Source organism: Ornithorhynchus anatinus, chromosome 13, assembly GCF_004115215.2.
Source record: "Ornithorhynchus anatinus isolate Pmale09 chromosome 13, mOrnAna1.pri.v4, whole genome shotgun sequence".
Classification (NCBI taxonomy): Eukaryota; Metazoa; Chordata; class Mammalia; order Monotremata; family Ornithorhynchidae; genus Ornithorhynchus; species Ornithorhynchus anatinus.
The window spans coordinates 38,255,622-38,280,221 of NC_041740.1; the positions used below are offsets into that span (position 1 = coordinate 38,255,622).

The 24,600-nt window shown below is 50.0% G+C and overlaps 2 gene segments (V, D, J or C); both read left to right on the forward strand.

Annotated features, from left to right (window-relative positions):
• Positions 1–24,600, forward strand: part of LOC100076420 — a 301,688-nt gene that overhangs the window by 89,893 nt on the left and 187,195 nt on the right.
• On the forward strand, positions 22,975–23,819 carry LOC114816001. The segment is given in 2 exon segments: positions 22,975–23,120; positions 23,425–23,819. Coding segments are annotated over 2 exon segments (351 nt in total).

Here is a 24,600-nt window from a genome sequence, read left to right on the forward strand (position 1 = left end):
GTTGCTATGCAGAGAGAATTGTGTCAGTTCTGGAGAGTTGAAGGCATTCTAGGTCACTATTGTAGATGACCCCCCAACTTTGCTCTTGAGCATGACTGAAGATGATACCTAACACTACTTTTAGGCTGATAAGTCTTTAGCCTGGCATAAAACTCGAGGCTAGAAGGCTATGCTGGTCCTCTGGCCGATGATGAAATAGCTCTTCAGACTCACTATGGTACAGTTTCCCACGGGTTCTGTCACATGACCACCAGGGATGCTGCTCCCCAAGAGAGTCACAGTTCACACCCAGATGCTTAATGCGTTGGCTTCTCTGCACCTATTCTTCCTCCTTCACCTGTTGCCAGCTGGTTTCCTCCTTTAACAGTGAGAACTGTAGGACAACAGAGATCGACTGGCCATGATCCTCGGTCTCGGCCCAGTTACTGTGATCTTGTTATTGGTCGGTGAGTAAGTGTCATTGAAAACTTTCAATGGTCACTTTGGCCAGCTCAGCGTTGTGTTTTACCTTTTGTTTTTCTCAGTGGATTCTGATCTGCCTGTGTCCAATTCCGCCCAATCCATTGTGTTTCAGAGGGGACGTATGGAGACTCAGTGGACCAGACAGAAGGCCATGTGACCCTCAATGAAGGAACAGAGCTCTCTATCGATTGCACCTACTCGTACGGTGGATATCCTAATCTCTTCTGGTATGTCCACTTCCCTGGGAAAGCACCTCAGCTCCTCCTCAAGGACACATCTGAGAAAGAGCAGAAGGAAGCCAGCAATGGTTTTCATGCAGAACATGAGAAGGCGGGCAAATCTTTCCACCTGAGGAAACAAGCCATGCACTGGAAGACTCGGCCGTGTACTACTGTACTATGAGTGACACAGCGACAGGGGCTGCAGGGGGAGCTGTACACAAACCCCTGACAGACCCAACAGTGACACGGATTCAGGGCATCTCTGGAAGTGGAGTTCCTGACTCTCCTGCAGCTGCAGATACGCCCCACACACCCACTTTGGGGCCATCTCCATGGAAATGGGAAACTCCCAGCTCTGCTTGGGAGACTACTCACCCTCTCCCATGCAACTCCACATCTCATCACTTCCTCATTAAATCGAGGCTGCCTGTCCCCCACCTCTCTGTCCCTCCTCTCAGAGCTAGTCTGCTGGGCTACTCACCATGTCCTCTCCCCATAAACAACCCTCCACCTTCTGCCTTGGATTTCTCTTCCCTTGGATTTCTCCCACAACATTCCCAATTTGACCCAACTCCTTCTCCTTGTCACTTTCCTTTCCCCAAAGCTCTTTCTCAGGACCCACTCCTGAAGGCGCAGCAGGAGCACATCACAACCACCCTCCACCCGCTTTTTCATTCTCTGCAAAGAGAAGGCTGAAGGCCACAGAAATGCCACCTCACCGTTCTCTCCTCTCCAAGGCTAGAAGGAAGCTCGGCAAACACCTGCCAGATGAGTTCATGTCCATGGATTTGACAGAACCGTATATCCCCCGAAACTTAGGCAGCCCTTTTCCAGAAGACATCTTCTGAGGGAAGGATTCTGGAAGAGAGGACACCACCGAGAAGCTTAGATGGAAAAATCCACCTCTGACACTTGCCAATAATTGGGCAGGGGCAAGGGAATAGAGGAAACTTCTTCCCTTTCTACCAGTGAGAGAACTGGCAGGAGGACCCGAACGGAACCCCTCAGCTCTGCCCTGCCCTGTTATGGACATGTCTACCAGGGTCAGAAGAAGGATCAAAAGGATCCATGGATCCGACTGTCTAGATCTGATACGGAAAGAGGAATGGTTTATTCAATATTTCTACATTTGGCCACACAGAGGCAGTGTTATCAGAGAATCCACTTCAGGGTTAATGTAGGAAGATCTGTGCACTTGGAGGACGGGGCAGAAGAGGAGGAACAAATGCGGGCTGTGATTAGCTGGGCAAAGATCCCGCCCCAAACAGGGTCAGAAACAGGCAGAGCCACTGTGGGCACAGAGGAGCCTCCTGTAGGAAAAGCAGGAGAATCCAAGCTGCAGGATTCAGTCGCCACTGCTGAGGGAGGAAGGATGGAGGCGCTCCTGGGAGCCGCATTGGTGATCCTGGGGACGCAGTTGGCCTGTAAGTTTGAGATGTTTCCTAACACGGGCTCAGAGAGTCTGGCTGGAACAGCAGCTCCCTGAAGGCCGGGCCTGTGGCTTCTCTGATTTCTGGAAGGACTCGACTCAGTGGAAGTTTGGGGACTGAAAAGAAGTGATGATGGGTTGGGAGAGAGGGCCAGTGGACTGGCTCTGGAGAAGGAGGGACTGAATCTGTGTCTGACATTTTCTCTCTGAACAGGGGTGAGCGGTCAGATGAAGCTGGAGCAGCATCCTCCATTCCTGAGGGCCCAGGAGAGAGAGAGCCCCACTCTGTACTGCAACTCCTCCAGCACCATCTATACCCTACTGTGGTACCGGCAGGACCCTCAGAAAGGCCCTGAGGTTCTAGTGACCCTAACTAGTCCCAATGAAGTGAAACCCCAGGGGAGATTAACTGCTCGGTTTGGTGAGAAAAGGCAGAACAACTCCCTGTTCATCAAGGACTCCCAGCCCGGAGACTCAGCCATTTACTTCTGCGCGGGGAGACACAGTGATCCCCAGACACCTGCTGCCTGTGCAGAAACCCTGCTGCTGGGGCTTGACGAGGTCATCTTGGAAAGCGCAAGCTGAAGAGCACCTACATTCAGTATAATTGCACAGAACTGGGGATCTCTGTTCCACTCTCATTTGGCTAGAGATGAGAGCCATGGCCACAGTGAGTTGCCTGATATGGGCCCACTTGATGACAACAGTTAGGAGTTTAGCTGACTGGCCCTGTCCCTGCCCACTTCCTGTCTCAGGGCAGGTCACATGACACGGGGGACTCTACACGTATTCTTGCAACACCAGGGACAGGCTAAGTTCCAGTGTCAGGGCAGAGTAGAGAGACATTTTTCAGGGAGAAAAGCTCCTAGCATGGCACTCTTCGCCCTGCTGTGGGCATTCACTGCCTCTGTCTACTTTGGTAAGGATGACCTCCATCACAGGCCTGTCTCAGTGCTTGTCACCAAGGGAGATGTGTGTGGATATGTATGTGTGTGTGTGTACAGGCACGTGTATGTGTGTATCCAGACACATGGAGGCATGAAGGGGAAGGAGTGATGGAGTTATATGCTACCATTTGTTCTGATTATTTCCTGTGAGCTAAACTGGTCAGCTCCCCCGAGGGCCATGAGGATGGACTAATCTTCTTCTATCTCTCTCTCTCCTGCAGGATCCAGTGTAGCCCAAAGTGTCACCCCAACAGACAGAGCAGTATCAGGGCAAAAGGGACAGGCAGTGACCCTGCACTACACCTATGAAACAAGTGACCAGACATATAACTTATTCTGGTACAAACAGACTCCTGAAGGGAAGATGGTTTACCTTGTTCGCCAAGGTACTTCAACTCAAGATATTACAGATAAAAAGAGATTCACCGTGAATTTCCAAAAAGGAATAAAGTCCATCAGCTTCACCATTACGGAATTACAGCTGGGGGACTCGGCTGTGTATTTCTGTGCTCTTGATGAATCCCACGGTGAGAGGACTGGCAGGAGGAGCCGTACAAAAACCCCCCGAGCCCCTCCCAAAGTAGGGGAAGCTTGTGGAGATCCCCAAACCCAGACAGGGGGAGGGAGAGGAGAGACTAGCTGGGAGCAGGGGCTGAAGAGGAAACCATTGGCTTCCTTCTATGAAAATGCTTCCCAGCTGGGCTCTGGTTGCATGGAAATGACTTAGCCACTCTGTCTCACCAATCTTGTCAACCACTGACCTTTCATCTGTGGCCAATGCCTTCTCAGTGAGAGGTTCCAGGACCGATCCATGTAGTCCGGTGTCAGAGGGCGAAATCTGGGAGCTCCAAGTCAAGTTCAGATTTTGCCAACTACCCACAGGGTCAGATTGTCCAGATAACTGGGATGTCCCTGGGCTTCCCTCCACCCCTCATTCTAACCCACATGTGTCCCGGGCATGTGCCCACCACAGCTTGAGCCTGTGATCCTCTACAGATCCAGGGAGCGACGGGTCCAGCCCATGAACCACGTGGTGGGGGATGTGGCAAAGGGATGCTAACCCAGCTCCCTGCTACTGTCGACTGTCCCGGTCAGACACGTGCTGCCTCCCTCTGGCTGGGAAGAGAATTTCAGTCAGATGAGACCAGTTTTGCCTTCTGGGATGAAATCTATCTGACAGCTTGGCAAGGATGATCGCTACAGAGAACTGTCCTTGTTCACATCCCCCTTGCTCCTGTCTTGGCTAGGGGCTGGACAGCCACAGACACAAGCCCTTTCCTCAGGGAGCTCCCACTTTACTGAAGAAAGACCTCTGAATTGAATCCAGACACTGAGAATGGTATTAGGGAAAGTTTGAAGGTGGAGGCCCAGGATACTAAAGCCCCAAGGTGGCTCAGGAGGGGCACAGGCACTTGATACAAAGGAATCTTCTGGCAGCTCCCTGTGACAGAATCAGGGATCTTTGTTACGTTCTCTATTTACAAGAGAGATAAGACCACTCGTCCCACTGAGGCCATGAATGGGAGAGTGATGTGGACCCCCTAGGTGACTGTCAAGAGGGGTGTAGCAAATTGGCCCCACCTCAGAAGCTCCACTTCCTGTCTCAGGGCAGGTCACATGACACCAGGAACTCTGAAATTGGTCTCTCAGAGCCAGGGACAGGTTGAGTCCTGGAGTCAGGGCAGAGCAGAGAGGCATTTCTCAAGGGTCAAAGCTCCCAGCATGGCACTTTCCTCCCTGTTGTGGGCAGTCACCGCTTCTCTCTGCTTTGGTAGGGATGCCCTCTCCCATGAGCCTGACATACGGTTCAGAGCTAAGGATATGTGAGAGTGGGCAGCTGGTGTATGTGTGTTTGTGTGTGTGTGTCCCCAGTGTTCTGGTCTTTACGATTATCTTGGTAAAGGAGTAATGAAATCTCAGATTCCTTGTTTTCCTGTCAACTCTCCTGTGAGCCACAGGAATGGACCGAACTTGTTCTGTCTTTCTCCTTCAGGATCCAGCTTGGGCCAGAGGGTCACCCCAACGAAAGCAACTGCATCTGGACTGGAAGGTCAGGCAGTGACCCTGCACTACACCTATGCCACAAGCTACACATCTTATGACTTGTTCTGGTACAAACAGACCCTGGCAGGGGAAATGAGTTATCTTCTTCGTCAAGGAACAACATCTCAACATAATACAGATAAAAAGAGATTCACTGTGAATTTACAGAAGGAAAGGAAATTAATAAGTATCACCATTGGCCCCTTACGGCCGAGTGACTCGGCCGTGTATTTTTGTGCTTTTAGGCCCACGGTGAGAGGACTGTCAGGAGGAGCTGTACAAAAACACTAGAGCCCTGAACCCCCTCTGATTCAGGGGAAATCAGGGAGATCTCCAAACCCACACAGAGGGAGGGGAAGCAGAGACTGGGGTTAGGAGCAGCCCAGCTCGGGGCTGGAGAGGAAACCGTTGGCTTCTTTCTAGGAAGAAGCTCTCCATCTAAGCACTGGGTGCCTAGGGAAAGGCTGAACCTCTCCCTCTCTCTCTCACAAGCTATGTCAATCATTGTGACCTGTGTCAATCACTTATGGCCAATGTGGTATCAGGGAGAAGTTCCAGAACTGATCTATGGGGCCTGGGAGTGGAAGGCTAATTCTTGGAGCTCCAAATAATGCCCAGGCTTTTCCTGCAGCTTTGGGTACTGGAAAGTGCAAATTTCTGGTATGTCCCTGAGCTTCTCCTAGTCCTAACCCCCTGCACCCTGAGCATGTGGCTGCCACAGCCTGATCCGCCATCGACCCAGGGGGTAACTGGTTCGGCCCTTGATCCACGTAGGGGGAATGGGGTTAGAGGATGCCCTCCCATGTCCCCCCTAATGTCCACCAGGGAACTGTCCTGGTCACACCCATGTTGCCTCCTTCTGTCCAGGAAAGGAATTTCAGTTAGATGGGACCAGTTTCGCCTCTGGGTGGTGAAATCTATCTGACTGCCCGGCAAGGTGGATTTCCAGGGAGAGCTGTCCTTGCTTGCATTCCTCTTGCTCCTGTCCAAGCCACGGGATGGAGAGACATAAACATGGACCTTCCCTTCAAGGAGCTTCCACTTTGCTGAGGAAAAAAACCCTGAATTTGAATCCAAAAATTGAAAGTGGTATTGAGTAAAGACCGAGTGTGAGGGTCTGGCATATTGACCCCCAGGGGCAGCTAAGACTATAGATGTGACTCCTGAGGAACACAGGTGGTTAATAGTAAGGAACCTCCCGGCCTATAGATGTGACTCCTGAGGAACACAGGCGGTTTATATTAAGGAACCTCCCGGAAGCTCCCTAGGGGTCTTTGTTCTATTCTTGATTTGACCAGAGAGATAGAGATGCTGGGCATAATGAGACCTTGAATGGAGGGGTGCGATTTGGCCGCCTGGAAACTGTCAGTAGGGGGTGTATCAAAGTGGCTCCACCCCAATAGCTCTACCGCCAGTCCCAGAGCAGGTCACATGGCACCAGGGCTCTTTATGTGACCTTGCAAAACCAGGGACAAGTTGAATCTTTATTTGAGGGCAGAACAGAGAGACGTTTCTCAGAAGGAAAAGCTCCTAGCATGGTGCTCCCCACCCTGCTGTGGGCAGTCACTGCCTCCATCTGCCTCGGTAGGGACATCTTCCCCCGCGGGACTGACCCACCATCCAGGGCCAAGGGGGGTGTGGGGGAGGACAACTGGTGTGCTTGTGTGTGTGCATATGTGTTTGTCCTTTGTTCTATATCCTGCACCGTGGCTTTTTTGACAAATTGGCTAAAGGAGTGATGAAGCTTCAGATCGTTTGTTTTCCTGACATTTCCCCTAAGAGCTGAAGGGATGAACTGATCCTGTTCTCTGTCTCTTTCCCCTTGCAGGTTCCAGTGTGGCCCAGAGTGTCACTCCACTGGAAACAACAGCAACTGGGCTGGAGGGTCAGACAGTGAAGCTGCACTACACCTATGCCACGAGCTACACAACTTATAACTTGTACCTGTACAAGCAGACTCCCAAAGGGGAAATGATTTACCTTCTTCGTCAAGGAACAGCAACTCACCACAATACAGATCCAAAGAGATTTACTGTAAATTTCCAGAAGGAAAATAAATTAATAAGTATCACCATCACAAACTTACAGCTGGAGGACTCAGCAGTGTATTTCTGTGCCCTCAGGGAGGCCACGGTGAGAGGACTGGCAGGAGAAGCCATACAAAAACCCCAGAGCTCTGAACCCCATCCACTGCAGAGGAAGACGGGGAAGGGTTCCAAACCCAGACAGGGGGACGTGCTGCAAGGGGAGGGATTGCAGCTGGGGGCTGGAGAGGAAACTGTTGTCTTTGTTCTAGGAAGAAGATCCCCACCTGTGTTCCTGGTGCCTAGGGAATGACTGACCCTCTCTCACCAGTCATGGCCTTTGTCATGGTCATGTCGTGTTAACCAAAGGCCATGTCAACCATTGACCTTTCACCTATTGCCAATGCTGAACCAGTGAGAAGTTCCAGGGCTGATGGATGGGGCCTGGGGCTGGAAGGTTAATTCTTGGATCTCCAAATAATGCCCAAGTTTTTCCTACAGCCCACAGGATTGGAAAGTGCAATTTTTGGGGAAGTCCTTGGGCTTCTCTCTACCCCAAGTCCTAACCCACCTGTGCTTTGAGCAGATGGCTGCCACAGCCTGAGTTCATGATCTGCCTTTAACCCAGGGAGCAGCTGGTTCAGCCCTCGAAATATGTTGGGGGGATGTGGAGAGGGCTTGCCATCCCAGCTCCCTGCTAATGTCCACAAAACTGTCACAGTCTGTGACAAGCTGCCTCCCTCTGGCTGGAAGGGAATTTCAATCAGATGGGACCAGTTTTGCCCCTGAGATGAAATCTATCCGACTGCTTGACAAGACTGATCTCCAGGTAGAACTCTCCTGGCTCAATCCTTCTTGTTCCTGTCCTGGGCAGGGGGTGGACAGCCATAGATATGGACTTTTCCCTCAAGGAGCTTCCACTCTGTTGTGGAAAAACCCCTTGAATTTGAATACAGACATTGAGAATGGTATGGAGAAACTGAGGGTGAGGCTCTGGCATAGTGAGGCTCTGGCATACTGATTCCCAGAGGCAGCTGAGACCTCAGGGGTGGCTCCTGAGGGGAATAGGTGGTTGATGAAAAGGAACCTTCTGGAAGCTCCCTGGGACACAGAACCAGGGGTATTTGTTCCATTCTTGGTCAAACAGAGAGATAGGGACCCTGGGCATAATGAGGCAATAAACAGAGGCGTGTGGTCTGGCCCCCAAGGTGACTGTCATTGGGGGTGTATCAAAGTACATTTCCTGTCTGGGGCAGGTCACATGGCACCAGAGACTCTTTATGAGGCCTTGCAGAGCCGGGGACAGGTTGCATCTTGGTTTGAGGGTAGAGTGGAGAGACCTTTCTCAGAAGGAAAACCTCCCAGCATGGCACTCCCCACACTGCTATGGGCAGTCACTGCCTTCATCTGCCTCGGTAGGGAAACACTCCTCCATGGGCCTGACCCACCATCCAGGGCCAAGGGGGGACGTGGTGGTGGACAACTGGTGCTCCTGTGAGTGTATGTGTGTATGTGTGTGTGTATATGTGTCCTGTGTTCTAAGTCCTGCATCCTGGCCTTTTCGTTAAACTGGGAATAAGAATGATGAAGCTTCAGATGGTTTGTTTTCCTGACAATTCCACTATGAGCTAAGGGTGTGGACTAATCCTGTTCTCTTTTTCTCTCCCCTGCAGGATCCAGCGTGGCCCACAGTGTCACCCCAATGGAACCAACAGCAACTGGGCTGGAGGGTCAAGCAGTAACCTTGTTCTACACCTACGCCACGAACTACACAGCTTATAGTTTGTACTGGTACAAGCAGACTCTAGAAGGGGAAATGATTTACCTTCTTCGTCAAGGAACAACCTCTCAACACAATACGGATCCAAAGAGATTTATTGTGAATTTCCGGAAGGAAAATAAAGTTATAAGTATCTCCATCACACACTTACGGCTGGGGGACTCAGCGGTGTATTTCTGTGCTCTCAGAGAGACCACGGTGAGAGGACAGGCAGAAGAAGCTGCACAAAAACCTCAGAGCCCTGAGTCCTGCCCACAGGAGGGGAAGCAGGGGGAGGGCCCAAATCCAGACAGTTGTGGGGGTGCAGAGACTGATGCTGGGAGCAGCCCCACTGGGGGCAGGAGAGAAAACCGTTGGCTTCATTCTAGGAAGAGGCTCCCCAGTCTCTCTCTCTCTCACCAACTATGTCAACCATTGACCTGTGGCCAATGCGGAATCAGCCAGTAGTTTCAGAACCAACCCAAGGGGCTTGGGGCTGGAAGGTCATTCTTGGAACTTCAAGTAAAGCTCAGGTCTTTCCTGCAGTCTTTAGAGTTGGAAAGTGAACATTTCTGGAAAGTCCTTGATCTTTCCTCCACCCTTAGTCCTTACCCACCTGTGCCCTGAACATGTGGCTACCATAGCCTGATCTGCCATCAACCCAGGGGGCAACTGGTCCATCCCTTGAACTATGTTGGGTGGATGTGGTGAAGGGATGCCCTCCCACCTCCCCCCACTGTCCACCAGCGAACTGTCCCAGTCAGACACATGCTTCCTCCCTCTGGCAGAGAAGAGAATTTCAGTTAGATGGTTCCAGTTTCACCTCCCGGAGGTTAAATCTATCTGACTGCTTGAAAAAGCTGATCTCCAGGGAGAACAGTCCTTGCTCTCAACCCTCTTGCTCCTATCCTGACTAGGGATTGGACAGCCATAGATATGGACTCTTCTCTCAAGGAGCTTCCATTTTGCTGAGGAAAAACCCCTCAATTTGAATCCAAAAATTGAGTGGTATTGGAGAAAGACTGAGGGTGATGGCCTGGCACACTGACACCAGGGGCAACTGAGAAACCCAGGGGCAGCTCCTGAGGGGCACAGGTGGTTGACACAAAGGAACCTTCTGGAAGCTCCCTGGGACACAGAACCAGGGGTCTTTTGGTCAACCAGCGAGATCGAGACGCTGCACGTAGTGAGGTCTTGAATGGAGGGGTGTGGTTTGGCACTCCCCGGGCTGACTGCCAGTGGGGGTATATCTGAGTGGCCACGCCCAGTTAGCTCCACCTCTGGTCCTGGGGCAGGTCACATGGTACCAGGGACTCTTTATGTGGCTTTGCAGAGCCAGGGACAGTTGAATCTTGGTTTCAGGGCAGAGTAGAAGGAAGGAAGGAAAAGCTCCCAGAATGGCACTCTCCATCCTGCCATGGGCTGTCACTGCCTCCATCTATCTCGGTAGGGATGCCCTCCCCCATGGAACTGACCCAACACTTAGGGCCAAGGGGGATTTGGTGGTGGACAACTGGTGTGTGTTTATGTATGTGTGTGTTTGTCCCGTGTTCTAAGTCTTGTGCCCTGGCGTTTGTGTCAAGTTGGTTAAAGGAGTGAAGGTCTCAGATGGTTCCCCTTTGAGCTAAGGGGATAAACCAATACTGCTCTCTCTTTCTCTCTCTCTCTCTCTCTCTCTCTCTCTCTCTCTCTCTTTCTCTCCCCTGCAGGAACCAGCGTGGCCCAGAGTGTCACCCCATTGGAAACAACAGTTACTGGGCTGGAGGGGCAGAGAGTGACCCTGCGCTACACATATGTTACGAGCTACACATTTTATGACTTGTACTGGTACAAGCAGACTCCTGAAGGGGAAATGATTTACCTTCTTCGTCAAAGTACTGCATCTCAACACAGTACAGATCCAAAGAGATTTATTGTGAATTTCCAGAAAGATAAGAAATATCTAAGTATCACCATCGCACCTTTACAGCTGGAGGACTCAACAGTGTATTTCTGTGCTCTCAGGGAGACCACAGTGAAAGGACTGGCAGAAGGAACTATACAAAAACCCCAGAGCCATGTGCCCTGCCCACTGCAGAAGGTGAAGGGTGTATGAAAGTGGCTCCACCCCAGTAACCCCCCTTCTGGTTCTGTGGAAGGTCACATGACATCAGAGATTCTTTATGTGGTCTTGTGGAGCCAGGGACAGGTTGAAACTTGGTTTCAAGGCAGAGTGGAGAGACGATTCTCAGACGGAAAAGCTCCCAGGATGGCACTCCCCACCTTGCTGTGGGCAATCACTGCCTTCATCTGCCTTGGTAGGGTTACCCTCCCCCACGGGACTGACCCACCATCCAGTGGCAAGGCAGACGTGGTGGAGGACAACTGGTGTGCCTGTGTGTGTGTGCGTGTGTGTCCTGTGTTCTACATTCTACATTCTGTACAATGACTTTTGTGATAAACTAATAAGGGAGTGATGAAGCTTCAGATCATTTGTTTTCCTAACAATTCCCCTACGAGCTCAATCCTGTTCTTTCCTCTCTCTCTCTCTCTCCCTCCCTCTTTCTCTCTCTCTGTCTTTCCCCTGCAGGATCCAGCGTGGCCCAGAGTGTCACCCCAATGGAAACAACAGCAACTAGGTTGGAGGGGCAGGAACTGACCCTGCACTACACTTATGCTACAAGCTACACAACTTATAATTTGTACTGGTACAAGCAGACTCCCGAAGGGGAAATGATTTACCTTCTTCGTCAAGGAACAACATCTCAACACAATACAGATCCAAAGAGATTTATTGTGAATTTCCAGACGGAAAAGAAATTTATAAGTATCAGCATCTCACCCTTACAGCTGGGGGACTCGGCGATCTATTTTTGTGCTCTCAGGGAGACCACAGTGAGAGGACTGTCAGAAGGAGATGTACAAAAACTCCAAATCCCTGAGCCCTTCCCATTGCAGGGGAATCCAGGGGAAAGCCCCAAACCCAGACAGGGGTAGGAAGTGCCGAGAATAATGCTGGAAGCAGCCCAGCTGGGGACTGGAGAGGAAACCGTTTTCTCCATTCTAGGAAGACACTCCCCAGCTGGGCTCTGGGTGCCTAGGGAATGGCTGGACTTCTCTCTCTCACCAGCTATGTCAAAAATTGACCTTTCACCTGTCGCCAGTGCAGTATCTTTTAGAGATTCTGGGGCCGATCCAATTGGGCCTGGGGATGGACAGCAAATTGTGGGAAGTCCAGGTAATACCTAGGTTCCGCCTGCTGCCTGCCCAGTTGGAATGTGCAGATTTCCGCGATGTCCCCTGGATTTCCCTCCACCCCTTGTCCTAATCCACCCGATCCCTGGGCAAGTGCCCACCATAGTCCCAACCCATGACCCATCATAGGCAGGGGATGCAACTGGCTCAGCTCTTGAGTCACATGGGGTAGAAAAAGTGGCATGGGGATGTCATCGCACTTTCAGGCTGAAGCCCAGAGGGGACCAGTCCTTATCAGGGGCTATGTTGCCTCCCTTTGGCTAATCCCGGAATCTCAGCCAGATGTATCTCTGCCTAAGAACTTAGAGTCTCTTCCCCTCTATTATCTCATATCTTCTTCACAGTCAGGAAGGAAGGAATGGGGAAAAGACTGTCTTCGGCCTAAATCTCACAGATACCTTCACACCCACCAGTGAATGTGGGTGGGGTGGAGACAGTGCGTGTCAGGTCTGCCTCATCCACAGTAGTGGAAACATATGCGCTCTCTCCTGTATGTCCTGGAGTCATGGCTCTGGATTAGAGGATGTTATAGTTAAAGGAAGGGTTGTCTACCTCACTGCCGACCTCTCACCCATATCCTGCCTCTGGCCCGAAACAACCTCCCTCCTCATATACAACAATTACTCTCCCCACCTTCAAAGTCTTATTGAAGGCACATTTCCTCCAAGAGGTCTTCCCTGAGCCCTCTTTTCCTCTTCTCCCACTCCCTTTTGCATCACTAACACCCTTTATTCATCTCCCTCCCAGCCACACAGCACTTATCTGTAAGTTATTCATTTATATTAATGTCTGTCTCCCCTGGTAGACTGTAAGCTCATTGTGGGCAGGGAATGCGTCTGCTATATTGTGAGATGGTACTCTCCCAAGTGCTTAGTACAGTTCTCTGCACACAGTAAGTGCTCAATAAATAAGACTGAATGAATGAGTGAATGGGAGGGAAGGAGATTATTGGAAACCCGTGCCGTTAATCTTCCCCTCTCTTCCCATTGGATGGTCCTATCAGGTAGCTGGAGGAATCTGTCCGAATCTGGATCAACCCAATAGAATTTGGACCGGTCCCTGCCTGATTTGGTCCCAGACTAGGTTCCATGGGACATGGCGATTTAGCCCAGGCTACAAGTAGTCCACCTCCGCCCGATGAGCCATCTTTTATTCAGCATCTCTCGAACTGGCCACATAGGGGCAATGTGGGCCACCCACGAATCCCCTTCAGGTTTGTGTAGAAAGATCTGCGAACTTGGAAGATGGAGCAGAAGAGGAGGAGTAGATCCGGTCCCTGATTGGCCAGACATCGATCCTGCCCCTAAGAATTGTCAAGACCAGACAGAGGCCCTGTGGGCACAGAGGAGCCTCCTGCAAGGGAAGCAAATCCTGAACTCCGGGGTTCAGCTGAGAGGGGAAAGATGAAGATGCTCCTGGGAGCCCCGTTGGTGATCCTGGGGGTGCAGTTGGCCTGTAGGTTTGGGGTGCTTTCTACCGCAGGCAAGGGGAGTCTGGATGGAAGGTAGTTCCCTGAGGGCAGGGCCTGTAGCTTCTCCTGGCTCTGGAAAGACCCCCCACCAGTGGATTGGGCAGAGATGGGGATGGGATGGGAGAGAAAGGAAATGAATGATAGTTCTGGAGAAGCAGGGGATGATGGGGAACTGAATGTCTGACATTGCCTCTCTGAACAGGGGTGAGCGGCCAGACGAAGCCGGAGCAGACTCCTCCGTCCCTGAGCGTCCGGGAGGGAGAGAACATCACTCTGCACTGCAAATCCTCTAGCACTGTCTCCACCTTAGTGTGGTACCGGCAGGACTTTGGGAAAGAACCGGTTTTCTTAATGATGCTAACTAGAGCCAAGGAAGTGAAGCCCCAGGGGAGAGTAACTGCCCAGTTTGGTGATAAACGGAAAAACAGCTCTTTGCTCATCGAGGACTCGCAGCCCGAAGACTCAGCCACCTACTTCTGTTCTGTGGAGGCACAGTGATCCCCAGGCACCTGCAGGCTATGCAAAAACCCTGCCTGCGTCTGGGGCTCCTGTTCACTCACTGTCTCACCCTTCATCAATCCTCCTGTACAAACAGTCAGGACCCCGTCAGTCATTCACGATAGCAGCGTGGCTTAGTGTAAAGAGCCTGGGCTTGGGATTCAGAGGTCGTGGGTTCTAATTCTAGTTCCGTCACTTGCCAGTTCTGTTACTTTGGGCAAATCACTTCACTTCTCTGTGCCTCAGTTACCTCATCTGTAAAATGGGAATTAAATCTGTGAGCCCCACTTGGGACAACATAATTCCTTAACTAATTACCCCACTGCTTAGAACAGCGCTTATTATTATTCATGGTACCAAGGCCCTTTCTCTCTGTAATCCCTCCAATGGCTGGTAATGAAATGGAAAATGAGCAGGTAGGTAAGGATGTTAGAGGAAATTGAAAGGAATATTATCTGGTACATAGTCATCCTTGAGGATGGATTTCTCCAAGTATCATTTCTTTGGCAGTCTCCTGGACTGGGTGGATCAATAGTTGGACTCACAGTGATACTGTGCAGGATGCTTTCCTCCTCAGCCTGAGCTGAGGAATTCCCATAAACCTCTGGTGATGCATAATTGTTGTGCTCCAGGCCCTTGTGCATCTCCCAGCAAAGAGTAGGCTTGCTACAAAGCGTGGAACCAGCCCCACACAGATCCTGCTTATAGAAATAATTTTGCACTAGAAATAAACCCTATATATATTTATACCCTATAAATATATCCTGCAAAGTTTGGAAATTTCCAATAAGAAGTATTTTTCACTGAGGAGAAATTCATCAGTGATTTTGAATTGGGCCAAGTAAGGGCAACGTTTCCTTCCTAGACACCAACACCATAAGCTGTGAATACTTGGTTGGAGGCAAAGTTTGAGATGTAGAGAGAGAGGTGGGTAGAAGCAGAGGAGTGAGACTTTGAAGAGGAGGGGCTGACTGTGGTGAGGGGGTTGAGGAGGCAGGGGCAGAGCTGATTGGCTGTTCAGGCAGACTTAGAACCCCCTATCTGTCCGGGGGCAGAAGGAGAAGCAGAAAAGTCCAGGAGAGGGAAATTGCTCCTTGGGCTGGGAAACCTGGTCAGTGTCTCAGGGCTCTGAACTGAGTCCTCAGTGACCCTGCCTGACGAAGGACCATGGAGAAGCCCCTGGGAGCCTCGTTATTGATCCTGTGGCTCCAGCTGGGCTGTGAGTTTGGGGGTTCATGGGGACAGAATGGGGAGCCCTGAGGGCACGTTCCATATGAAACCGAGAAAGGGAGACAGCAAGGTTCAGGGTGGCTCAGTGGCTGCTTCCTGAGGGGCCTGTGGGGAGGAATTGGGACTTTTGGAAAATACTGAGCTGATGAGCATCCTCTGTGTTTGTCATTGTCTCTCTTACAGGGGCAAGTGGCCAGGTCATGGTGGAGCAGACTCCTCCATCCATAAGCATCCGCGAGGGAGAGACCGTCACCATGTACTGTAGCTTCAAAACTAGCTATTTTTATGGTTTGCAGTGGTACCGGCAGTATGCTGGGAAAGGCTTGGAATCCTTGTTCTTCCTAAATTCAAATGGGCTGAAAAAGGTTGGAAGACTGACAGCCGAACTCAAGACTTCAGAAAGCATCAGTTCCCTGCACATCGAAGACTCCCAGGCCGGAGACTCAGCCACCTACTTCTGCGCCTGTGGAGACACAGTGATCCCCAGACACCTGCAGCTTGCGCAGAAACCCTGCCTGCAGCTGGCACTCCAGTTCACTCATTGCTTTGCCCTTAATGAACTGTTCTGCACAAACAGGCAGGACTCTATCAGCCATTCATGACAGCAAGGTCCATTTCATCTCTGAACTCCTCCATGGTCTTTGAGCCTGGGCAACATCTCCTTGAATCTCTTTCTGACTTTGAGTTCTGGAACCCTGCACTTTGTTACCTCTCACAACTTCTTGCTGGTTTCTCTCCCTCAGGCCAACAGCTGACAGCTGACATTTCCATGACTGGGGTGATCTTTCTCCCTGAATACCCAGAGCAACACCCCAATCTGCTTTACTCGAATAGGCTCAGTCTGCAACTTGCTCTGCCCAGGAAATTTCAGTTTCACAGTCCCCTGGGGCTGTTTGATTTCTGGAATTGGAGTAAACTGCTGTGACCGATGATGGATCACTGTCCTGATCAAATTCCAGCCTTCCTGCTGTGGAACCATCAGCCATTAACCAGTGTTTTCTAGATTTCTGCCTCCCTCTGAGGAATGTTGAGCAACTTCTGCATTCAGCATTTTGTACCAGCCCTTAGAGAGCAGGGCACTGTGCTCTGTAGGAGATGAATAAACACGATTGCTACTCTTTTACTTAGATGATGTAAGTAAAGTGTTAATGGAAAGGGAGGAAAGGCCAGATTGGCAGTCCAAGCCCCAAACCGTGGAACTGCCTGTAATAGGGAGGGAGCATAATTACAGCCCCTGGGCCTGGAAGGAGCCAGGGAAGGAAGGTCCCATGGAGTCCTGAGTTACAGAGTTTGTGGCTTTGTTTCCTGGAGATCAGATGTGTGTGGTTTCTGGTTCCCACCCAGTCTGACAGCCTTCTGGGAACTGGGATGCATCAGAAAATCAGTAGACACCTCTCATGGAAACTACAGCTACAAATCTTCCCCCATCTCAGGATATTTAATTCAGCTCCTCCCACTTCCTCTCTGAAGGCGGAGATCAGGGCCCCTCCTCCCTAAACTGGGGTCTACAGGGAGAGTCCCACTATAGCCTTCAGATCAGAATCCAGGTCTGTCGACTGTCTGGTGCTGGGGCTTCAAGAAACATGAGGGAAACCCCACTGGCCTTGCTTGTTCTGACATTGACTCTTCCAGGTAAATGTCTTCCTTATTCTGTCCCAAAGCTTTTGTCCCAGGGGGACCCCTGTCTCTGGAGCTAATGTTCTGTGTTGGATGTCTTTGCAGGGGCTGTTCTGGGAGACTGGATCCACCCTGTAGTAAGCCAGAAATCTGCAGTAGAAGGGGAGTCGGTGACTCTCCAATGCTCTTATAGCACCACAGCTACGGGCTCTGTCTACCTATACTGGTTCCGCCAGTATCTCAGTCAGGGTCCTAAGTACATTCTCCAGAGAGGAGCCCGGGGAACAACTTATGAACACACTACAGATTTTGCCAAAGAGAGGTTTTCTTCAACAGCTACTGACGACTCCACAAGTTTATCCATCAGAGTGCTGAGTCTCAGCGACACGGCCACATATCACTGTGCTCTCAGGCACAGTGACAGAGCCCCATCTGGTCGACATACAAAATCTCCAGTGTGGGCAGGAAAGGGAGTAACATGGGAGAGACATTCAAATGAGGCTTGAGGAGAGTCGTGACACTCTCACTCTCCTTCCATTTGCCCATGAAAAGGAGAATAGGGTGCTTTATTAAAATTATTATTGAATCCATCTCCTTAATGGCCATAAATCTGTGAGATTCATTTGAGTCACTGAGTTCCTCTCCCTTATCTGCAGCAAGAAGAGAGGATTTCTCAGACACACTGGACTGAGTCAGGTGCCCTAGCACTCTCATTCCCCCTGCACATCATTTCCCTGCTGTGGTCCTCTGCTATCTTCTCTCTTTGTACAGAAGAGGTCTATCTGGGAAAATATGGGTCCATTAGGTACATTGCCAGTCTAATGCCCATTCCATCCATTACTCCACAGAGCCCATGGCCCTTGTGAAGAGGTGCCCAAATCTCCCTATCCTAGGACAAGGTTTCACCTTGAAGCTGAAAAGACAGATATTTGAAACAAACTTAAGGTAGACAGTACATCCACAACCACAAGGATGAGTGGCAGGAATGACACCCTTCACCCTTTCCCCAGAGCACCCTTGGGGATGGGGCACTGGGCTGGATGGACCATTGGTCAGACCCAGGATGACATGATTCTTTGTCCTCTGAATCATTCATTTGATCGTATTTATTGAGCTCTTACTGGGTGCAGAGCACTGTACTAAGCATTTGGGTGAGTAAGATACCACAATAACACACACCTTCCCTGCCCTCAATGAGCTTCAAGTCTAGAAGCGGGGAGACAGACATCAATACAAATAAATGTGACAGATATGTACATAAATGCTGTGGGGCTTAGAGGGGAAAGAACCAAAGGAGCAAGTCAGGGCAACGCAGAAGGGAGTAAGAGAAGAGTAAAGGTGGGGTTTAGTCTGATCCCAACTCTGCCCCTTGTCAGCTTGTGGGACTGTGGGCAAGTCACTTCACTTCTCTGTGCCTCAGTTCCCTCATCTGTAAAATGGGGATGAAGACTGTGAGCCTCACGTGGGACAACCGCATTCCCCTGTGTCTACCCCAGCACTTAGAACAGTGCTCTGCTCGTAGTAAGAGCTTAACAAATACCAACAATATTATTATTATATGTAGCCATAGGAGGGGAATCCCCATCAAGCTCTTGTGGTACTGGTTTACATTCCTCGCCTAGGTTTCTCCCCTAAAATTAGCTTTGTCTGGAATGGGGGACAAGCCCCATACACACTGTGTTCACAAGGGGATTTTCATTAGAAGAATAAATCTCTAAAAAATATCTCTCCTTGTTCAAAAATGTCCAACCTGAGAGCATTCCTCATTACAAAACTTGCATCGGAATTTCTGGATATGGCCGGGAGAGAAGAGCGTAGGCTGACAGTGCCTGCAGCGCTAGATCAGGCCCAATGGGGGCAGTGTTTCCATTCTAAAGATAGAATCACCCCGCTTTTATTCATTCATTCACTCTTATTTATTGAGCGCTTACTGTGCGCAGAGTACTGTACTAAGCCCTTGAAGCCATGGTTGAAGAGAGTAGTGGAGCTGTGGAGGTAGATGAGATAGATGCAGAGAAATGAGCCCCTGAGAGTCTGGGATTGTAAAGTGGTAGGCTCAGAACTGACTGGCTGTGCAGCCAGCCTGAGAACTGCCTGTGAGAGTGAGAGTCCGGGGTTGGAGCCTGTGGTCGTGGCGGGAGCAAAGGCCAATTGACAACCAGAACCCAAACCTGGGGAACTGCCAATGAGAGCAAGGGAGCCACATCGGAGCCTGTGGTCATGGGAAGGCCATGGAAGCTGACTACCGTGGAGTCTTGGGTTACAGAGGTTTTGGCTCTGATTTCTGGAGACCAAGATCAGAAGTGAGTGGTTTCTGTTTTCTGCACAATCAAACAGCATTCTGGGAACTGGAATGCGTGAAAAAGACCATCAGTAGACATCTTTCACGGACACTAGCTATCAATCTTCCCCCTTGTCAGGCTCTTTAATTTGAAACTCCTCCTACTTCCTCTCTGGGGGTGGAGCCCAGGGTCCTTCTCTGATTGGCATCTGGAGGGAGAGGTCCTGTTGTAGCCTTCACATCAGAATCCAGATTCACAGTCTCTCTGGTGCTGGGGCTGCAGGAAACATGAGGGAAACCCAGTTGATCTTGGCTGTTTTGATGCTGACTCTTCCAGGTAAATGCTTCATTATTCTGTACCAAACCTCTGCCTCAGGAGAATCGCTGTCTCTGGAGCTGACGTTCTGTGTTTGGTGTCCTTGCAGGAGCAGTGGTGGGTGACCGGATCCGACCTGCAGCAACCCAGGTATCTGCGGAAGAAGGGAAGACGGTGACTCTCCGCTGCTCTTATAGCACCGAAGCTACTGGCTCAATCTTCCTGTACTGGTACCGCCAGTATTCAAGCCAGGCTCCTGAGTACATTCTTGTGAGAGGAGCTAAGGGATCAGCTTATCAAAACAATGCAGATTTTGCCAAAAAGAGGTTCTCTTCAACAACTACTGACTACCAAACAATTTTAACCATCGGAGAGCTGAGCCTGAGTGACACGGCTACATATCACTGTGCTCTCAGACAGGCACAGTGATAGAGCCCTCTAGGGTTAATGTACAAAATCCCCCAGATGGGCAGGAAAGAGAATAATTCAGGAAAGACACTCAGATGGGAAGCAACAACCCTCCTGAGGCTCAAATTGAATATTTTCCATGTGAATAGAATGTCTATCTTCCAGGGAGACAAAGAATGGAAAATTTGAAATTATAGATTATGTGTCTCCATTGGCCATGAGTCTGTGGGGATCATTTGGGCTCTGAACAATCCCCATTTGTGTTCTCTTCAGTATTGTTTTCCTCTGGAGCAAGAACAGAGCAGAACTCAAACACCTTGGTCTCTCCCCAAGCCTGCTCAGTCCCCATGACCTTCCACTGCCTTCTCTCACTTCAGAATTGACATCAGCCTGGGAACACATGGCTTGACCGAAATATGACCAATCTGCTCCCCATTCCATCCATCCACCCCTCTTCATGGTCAGAGGTTCCCATATCCCACATCACTGTGATAAAGAGACACACATGGTAACTGGAGAGTACAAATTCAGAAATAGCAGGAGGAAACACTTTCACCCAGTGGGTTGTGAAAATTGAATCTGTTACAAGAAATACTTATTATAATTATGGTATTTGTTAGCACTTACTATGTGCCAGGCACTATACTAAGTGCTGGGGTGGATACAGGTAAATTAGATTGGATACAGTCCCTGTCCCACAAGGGACTCACAGTCTCAATGACATAGTGGATAGAGCACAGGCTTGGATTCAGAAGGTGTTGAGTTCTAATCCCAGCTCCGCCACTTGTCCGCTGTATGATCCTGGGCAAGTCCCTGGAGGGGCGGGGAGGGGAGGAGAGGAGGAAAGTCCAGGTAGACTGACAATGCCCTCCTGTGACAGTGGGATTGGAACTCTTGTTTTACAGGAGGGACTATGGAAGGAGCAAAGGCAAAACAGACAACCAGAACCCAAACCTGTGGAATGTCTGTGAGAGCAAGGGAGCAGGATGGATCTTATGGTTATGGAAAGGGCTACGGAAGCAGGCTGTCATGGAGTCTTGGGTTATAGATTCTTTGACTCTGGTTCCTGGAGATCAAGATAGGATGTTAGCGGTTTCTGTTTCCTCCACAACCAAACCGTATTCTCGGAACTGGAATGCATGAGAAAGACTTTCACCAGACATCTCTTATGGACACTATTGCTGCTAATCTTTCCTCTCCTCAGGCTACTTAATTTTAAACTCCACCCACTTCCTCTCTGGGGGCAGAGCTCAGGGCTCCTACTCCTCTGACTGGAATCTACATGGAGAGAGTCCCATTTCAGCCTTCACAGCAGAAGCCAGGTTCACAGTCTCTCTGGCACTGGGCCTTCAAGAGTCATGAGGAAAGCCCCATTGTTCTTGGCCGTTCTGACACTGATTCTTTCAGGTAAATGTCTTTACCTGAAATGGGGGAAATTTTCTTCCCCCAAAGACTCTGACCCAGGAGGACTGATGTCTTTGGCACTGATGTTTTCTGTTGGTTCTCTTTGCAGAGCCCATGTTGGGGGACTGGATCAGACCTACAGTGCCCGAGAAGTTTGTAGCAGAAGGGAATATGGTAACTCTCCACTGCTCCTACAGCACCACAGCCAGTGGCTCTGCGTTCCTGTACTGGTACCGCCAGTATCCCAACCATGCCCCTGAATACATTCTCGTCAGAGGAGCCAGGGGATTAACTTATAGAAATGAGGCAAACTTTGCCAAAAAGAGGTTCTCTTCAACAGCTACTTATGACTCCACAGGTTTGACCATCAAACAGCTGAGCCTCAGCAACACGGCCACCTATCACTGTGCTCTTAGACAGGCACAGTGATGGAGCCCCACAGGGTGATGTACGAAATCCCACGTGGACAGGAAGGGGAATAACTCAGAGGAGTCACTCTTCTGGGAAGTGACAATAATCCTGCACCTCAATCTGAATGTTTTCCACATGAATAGGATCAACCCATCTGCCAGGAAGAGAAAGAATGTAAAGTCTGAAACTATTGATTCTGTGTCCTTAATGGCCTTGAGTCAATGAGATTCATTTGGGCCTCTGAACAAACAGTTGAGTTCCCTTTAGTATTGATTTCTCTGAGGCAAAACGGAGCAGGATTCAAACACACTGACCTGGAGGAGATCCTTTCCAAGACTGCTCAAACACCATGGATATCACCTTCCTGCTGTGGCCTTCAGCTGTCTTTTCTCACTTCAGATTTGTTTGACATCAGTCTGGGGACACGTGACCTGACAGAAACATAACCAAGCTATTCCCTGCTCTATCCCTCGATCTTCCCCTCTAAACAGCCAGTGGATCCAACATCCCACATTCCTGTAACAAGGAGACAAAAATAGTGGATACAGAAACTTTTCCCAGTAGGTTTTGAAATTGAATTTGTTAACAAGAAAAATTTGTATAAGCACAAAATATCAATGAGCTTAATGATGGGATATAAAAACAGAAATGAGTAGGTAACTAGGGATTTTAGAGGAAATACAGTTGCTAGGATTGATTTCTCCAAGGACCAGAGTTACTGCTGTCTCCTGGCTGGATGGACCATTGATCAGGCCCAATATGACACTGTACAGGGCACTTTGATCTCCAGGCTGAGAGGGGGAATCCCTGTAAACCTCAAGTGGTGCCTGGCTGTGGTTCTCCATGCCAGTGAACTGCTCCAAAAAGCAATTGATTGACTACGGAGCATGAGACCAGTCCCATACAGATCCTAGTATCAAGAGCTACCTCAACAGATATCTCTTGACAATTCAGAAATGTTCAATGTGAAGTTTTTTCTCACTGAAGAAATGTCTTTAGTGATGGTGTAACCAGACAGGTGAGGGCAGTGTTTCCATTCTAAGAACTAAACCACCCTACTCTGAAGCCTTGGTTGGAGGCAGGGGTGAAGCTGTGGAGGAGAGAAGGTGGAGATGGGGGAATGTGTCTGTGAAGGGGAGGGGCTGACTGTGTGAGGGGGATGAGGAGGCTGAACCAGAGCTGATAGTCTGTGCAGCTGGGCTGGGAACCCCCTGCCTGACTGGGACAGAAGGAGAAGCAGGAAGGTCTAGGAGAGGGAAACGACTCCTTGGGCTGGGAACCTTGTCCTTAGGGACCCCGGCTACAGAGTGAGGATGGAGCAGCCCCTAAGAGCCTCATTACTTATCCTATGGTTCCAGCTGGTCTGTGAGTAGCTCACTGTGGGCAGGGAATGTGTCTGTTTATTGTTATATTGTTCTCTCCCAAGCACTTAGTACAGTGCTCTGTACGCAGTAAGTGTTCAATAAATACAATTGAATGAATGAATGAAAGGGATCATGTGGATGGATCAGAGAGCCCGGAGGGATGTTCTCCAAGGTTTCACAACAGAGAGCAGAATTCAGTACAGCTCAGTGGCCATTTCCTGGGGGACATGTAAGGATAAAGAGGGATTTCTGGAAAGTCGGGAGCTGATGAGCATCCTCTGTGTCTGTCATTGTCTCTCTGACAGGGGTGAGCGGCCAGGACAAGGTGGAGCAGATTCCTTTGTCCCTGAAGATCCGGGAGGGAGAGAACGGCACTATGATCTGCAACTACACAATCAGGAATTTTTATAGTTTGCAGTGGTACCGTCAGTATGCTGGGAAAGGCCTTGAATTCCTGTTGCTCCTAAGCTCAAGTGGTAATAAGAAGCAGGTTGGAAGACTGGCAGCCGACCTCAATATTGAAGAAAGGATCAGCTCCCTGCTCATCAGGGACTCCCAGGCTGAAGACTCAGCCACCTACCTTTGTGCTGGGGAGACACAGTGATCCCCAGACACCTGCAGCCCGTGCAGAAACCCTGTAGCTGGGGCTCCTGCTCACTCATTGTCTCACCCTTCCTCAACCCTTTGCACAAACAGTCAGGATCCCAACAGCCATCCTTGGTAGTAACATCCCTTCCATCTGTGGTCCTTCTGTGGCCTGTGACCCTAGGGATGTCTCTGAATCTCTTTCTGGCTATGAGTTCTGGGGCCCTATACTGTTTCAGAGGAGGAGACTGTCTTGGAGTCCTGAGTGACAGATTCTGTGGCTTTGGTTCCCAAAGATAGGAGATGAGCAGTTTCGATTCTCTGCACAATCGCACAATCTTCTGGGAACTGGGATGCATGAGAATGTCTTTCAGCAAATACCTCTCAGGGACACTACAGCTGCAGACCACCCCCTTCCTCAGGCTGTTTAATTAAACTCCTCCCATTTTCTCTCTGGGGGCAGAGCCCAGGGCCCCTCTTCTGACTGGGATCTGCAGGGAGTGTCATTGCAGTCCTCGGAGCAAAATTTCGTCTTTTTCTGAGTGCTGGGGCTTTAGAAGACATAAAGGAAATCCCATGGGCCTTAGCTGTTCTAACACTGACTCTTCCAGGTAAACGTCTTAACACTGTTGGGATTTATTAAGTGCTTACTGTGTGTCAAACATTGTTCTGCGTGCTTAGTTCTTAGTTATTCTTCCCTCAAACCTCTGTCCCAGGGACACTAACATCTTTGGAGCTAATGTTTTGTGTTGGGTATCTTTTCAGGGGCCGTGCTGGGGGATTCGATCAGACCTGAGAAGGCCCAGGTTTCTGCAGCTGAAGGGAAGCCGGTGACTCTCCGCTGTTCCTATAGCACCACAATTAGCAGCAATGTTTACCTGTGGTGGTACCGCCAG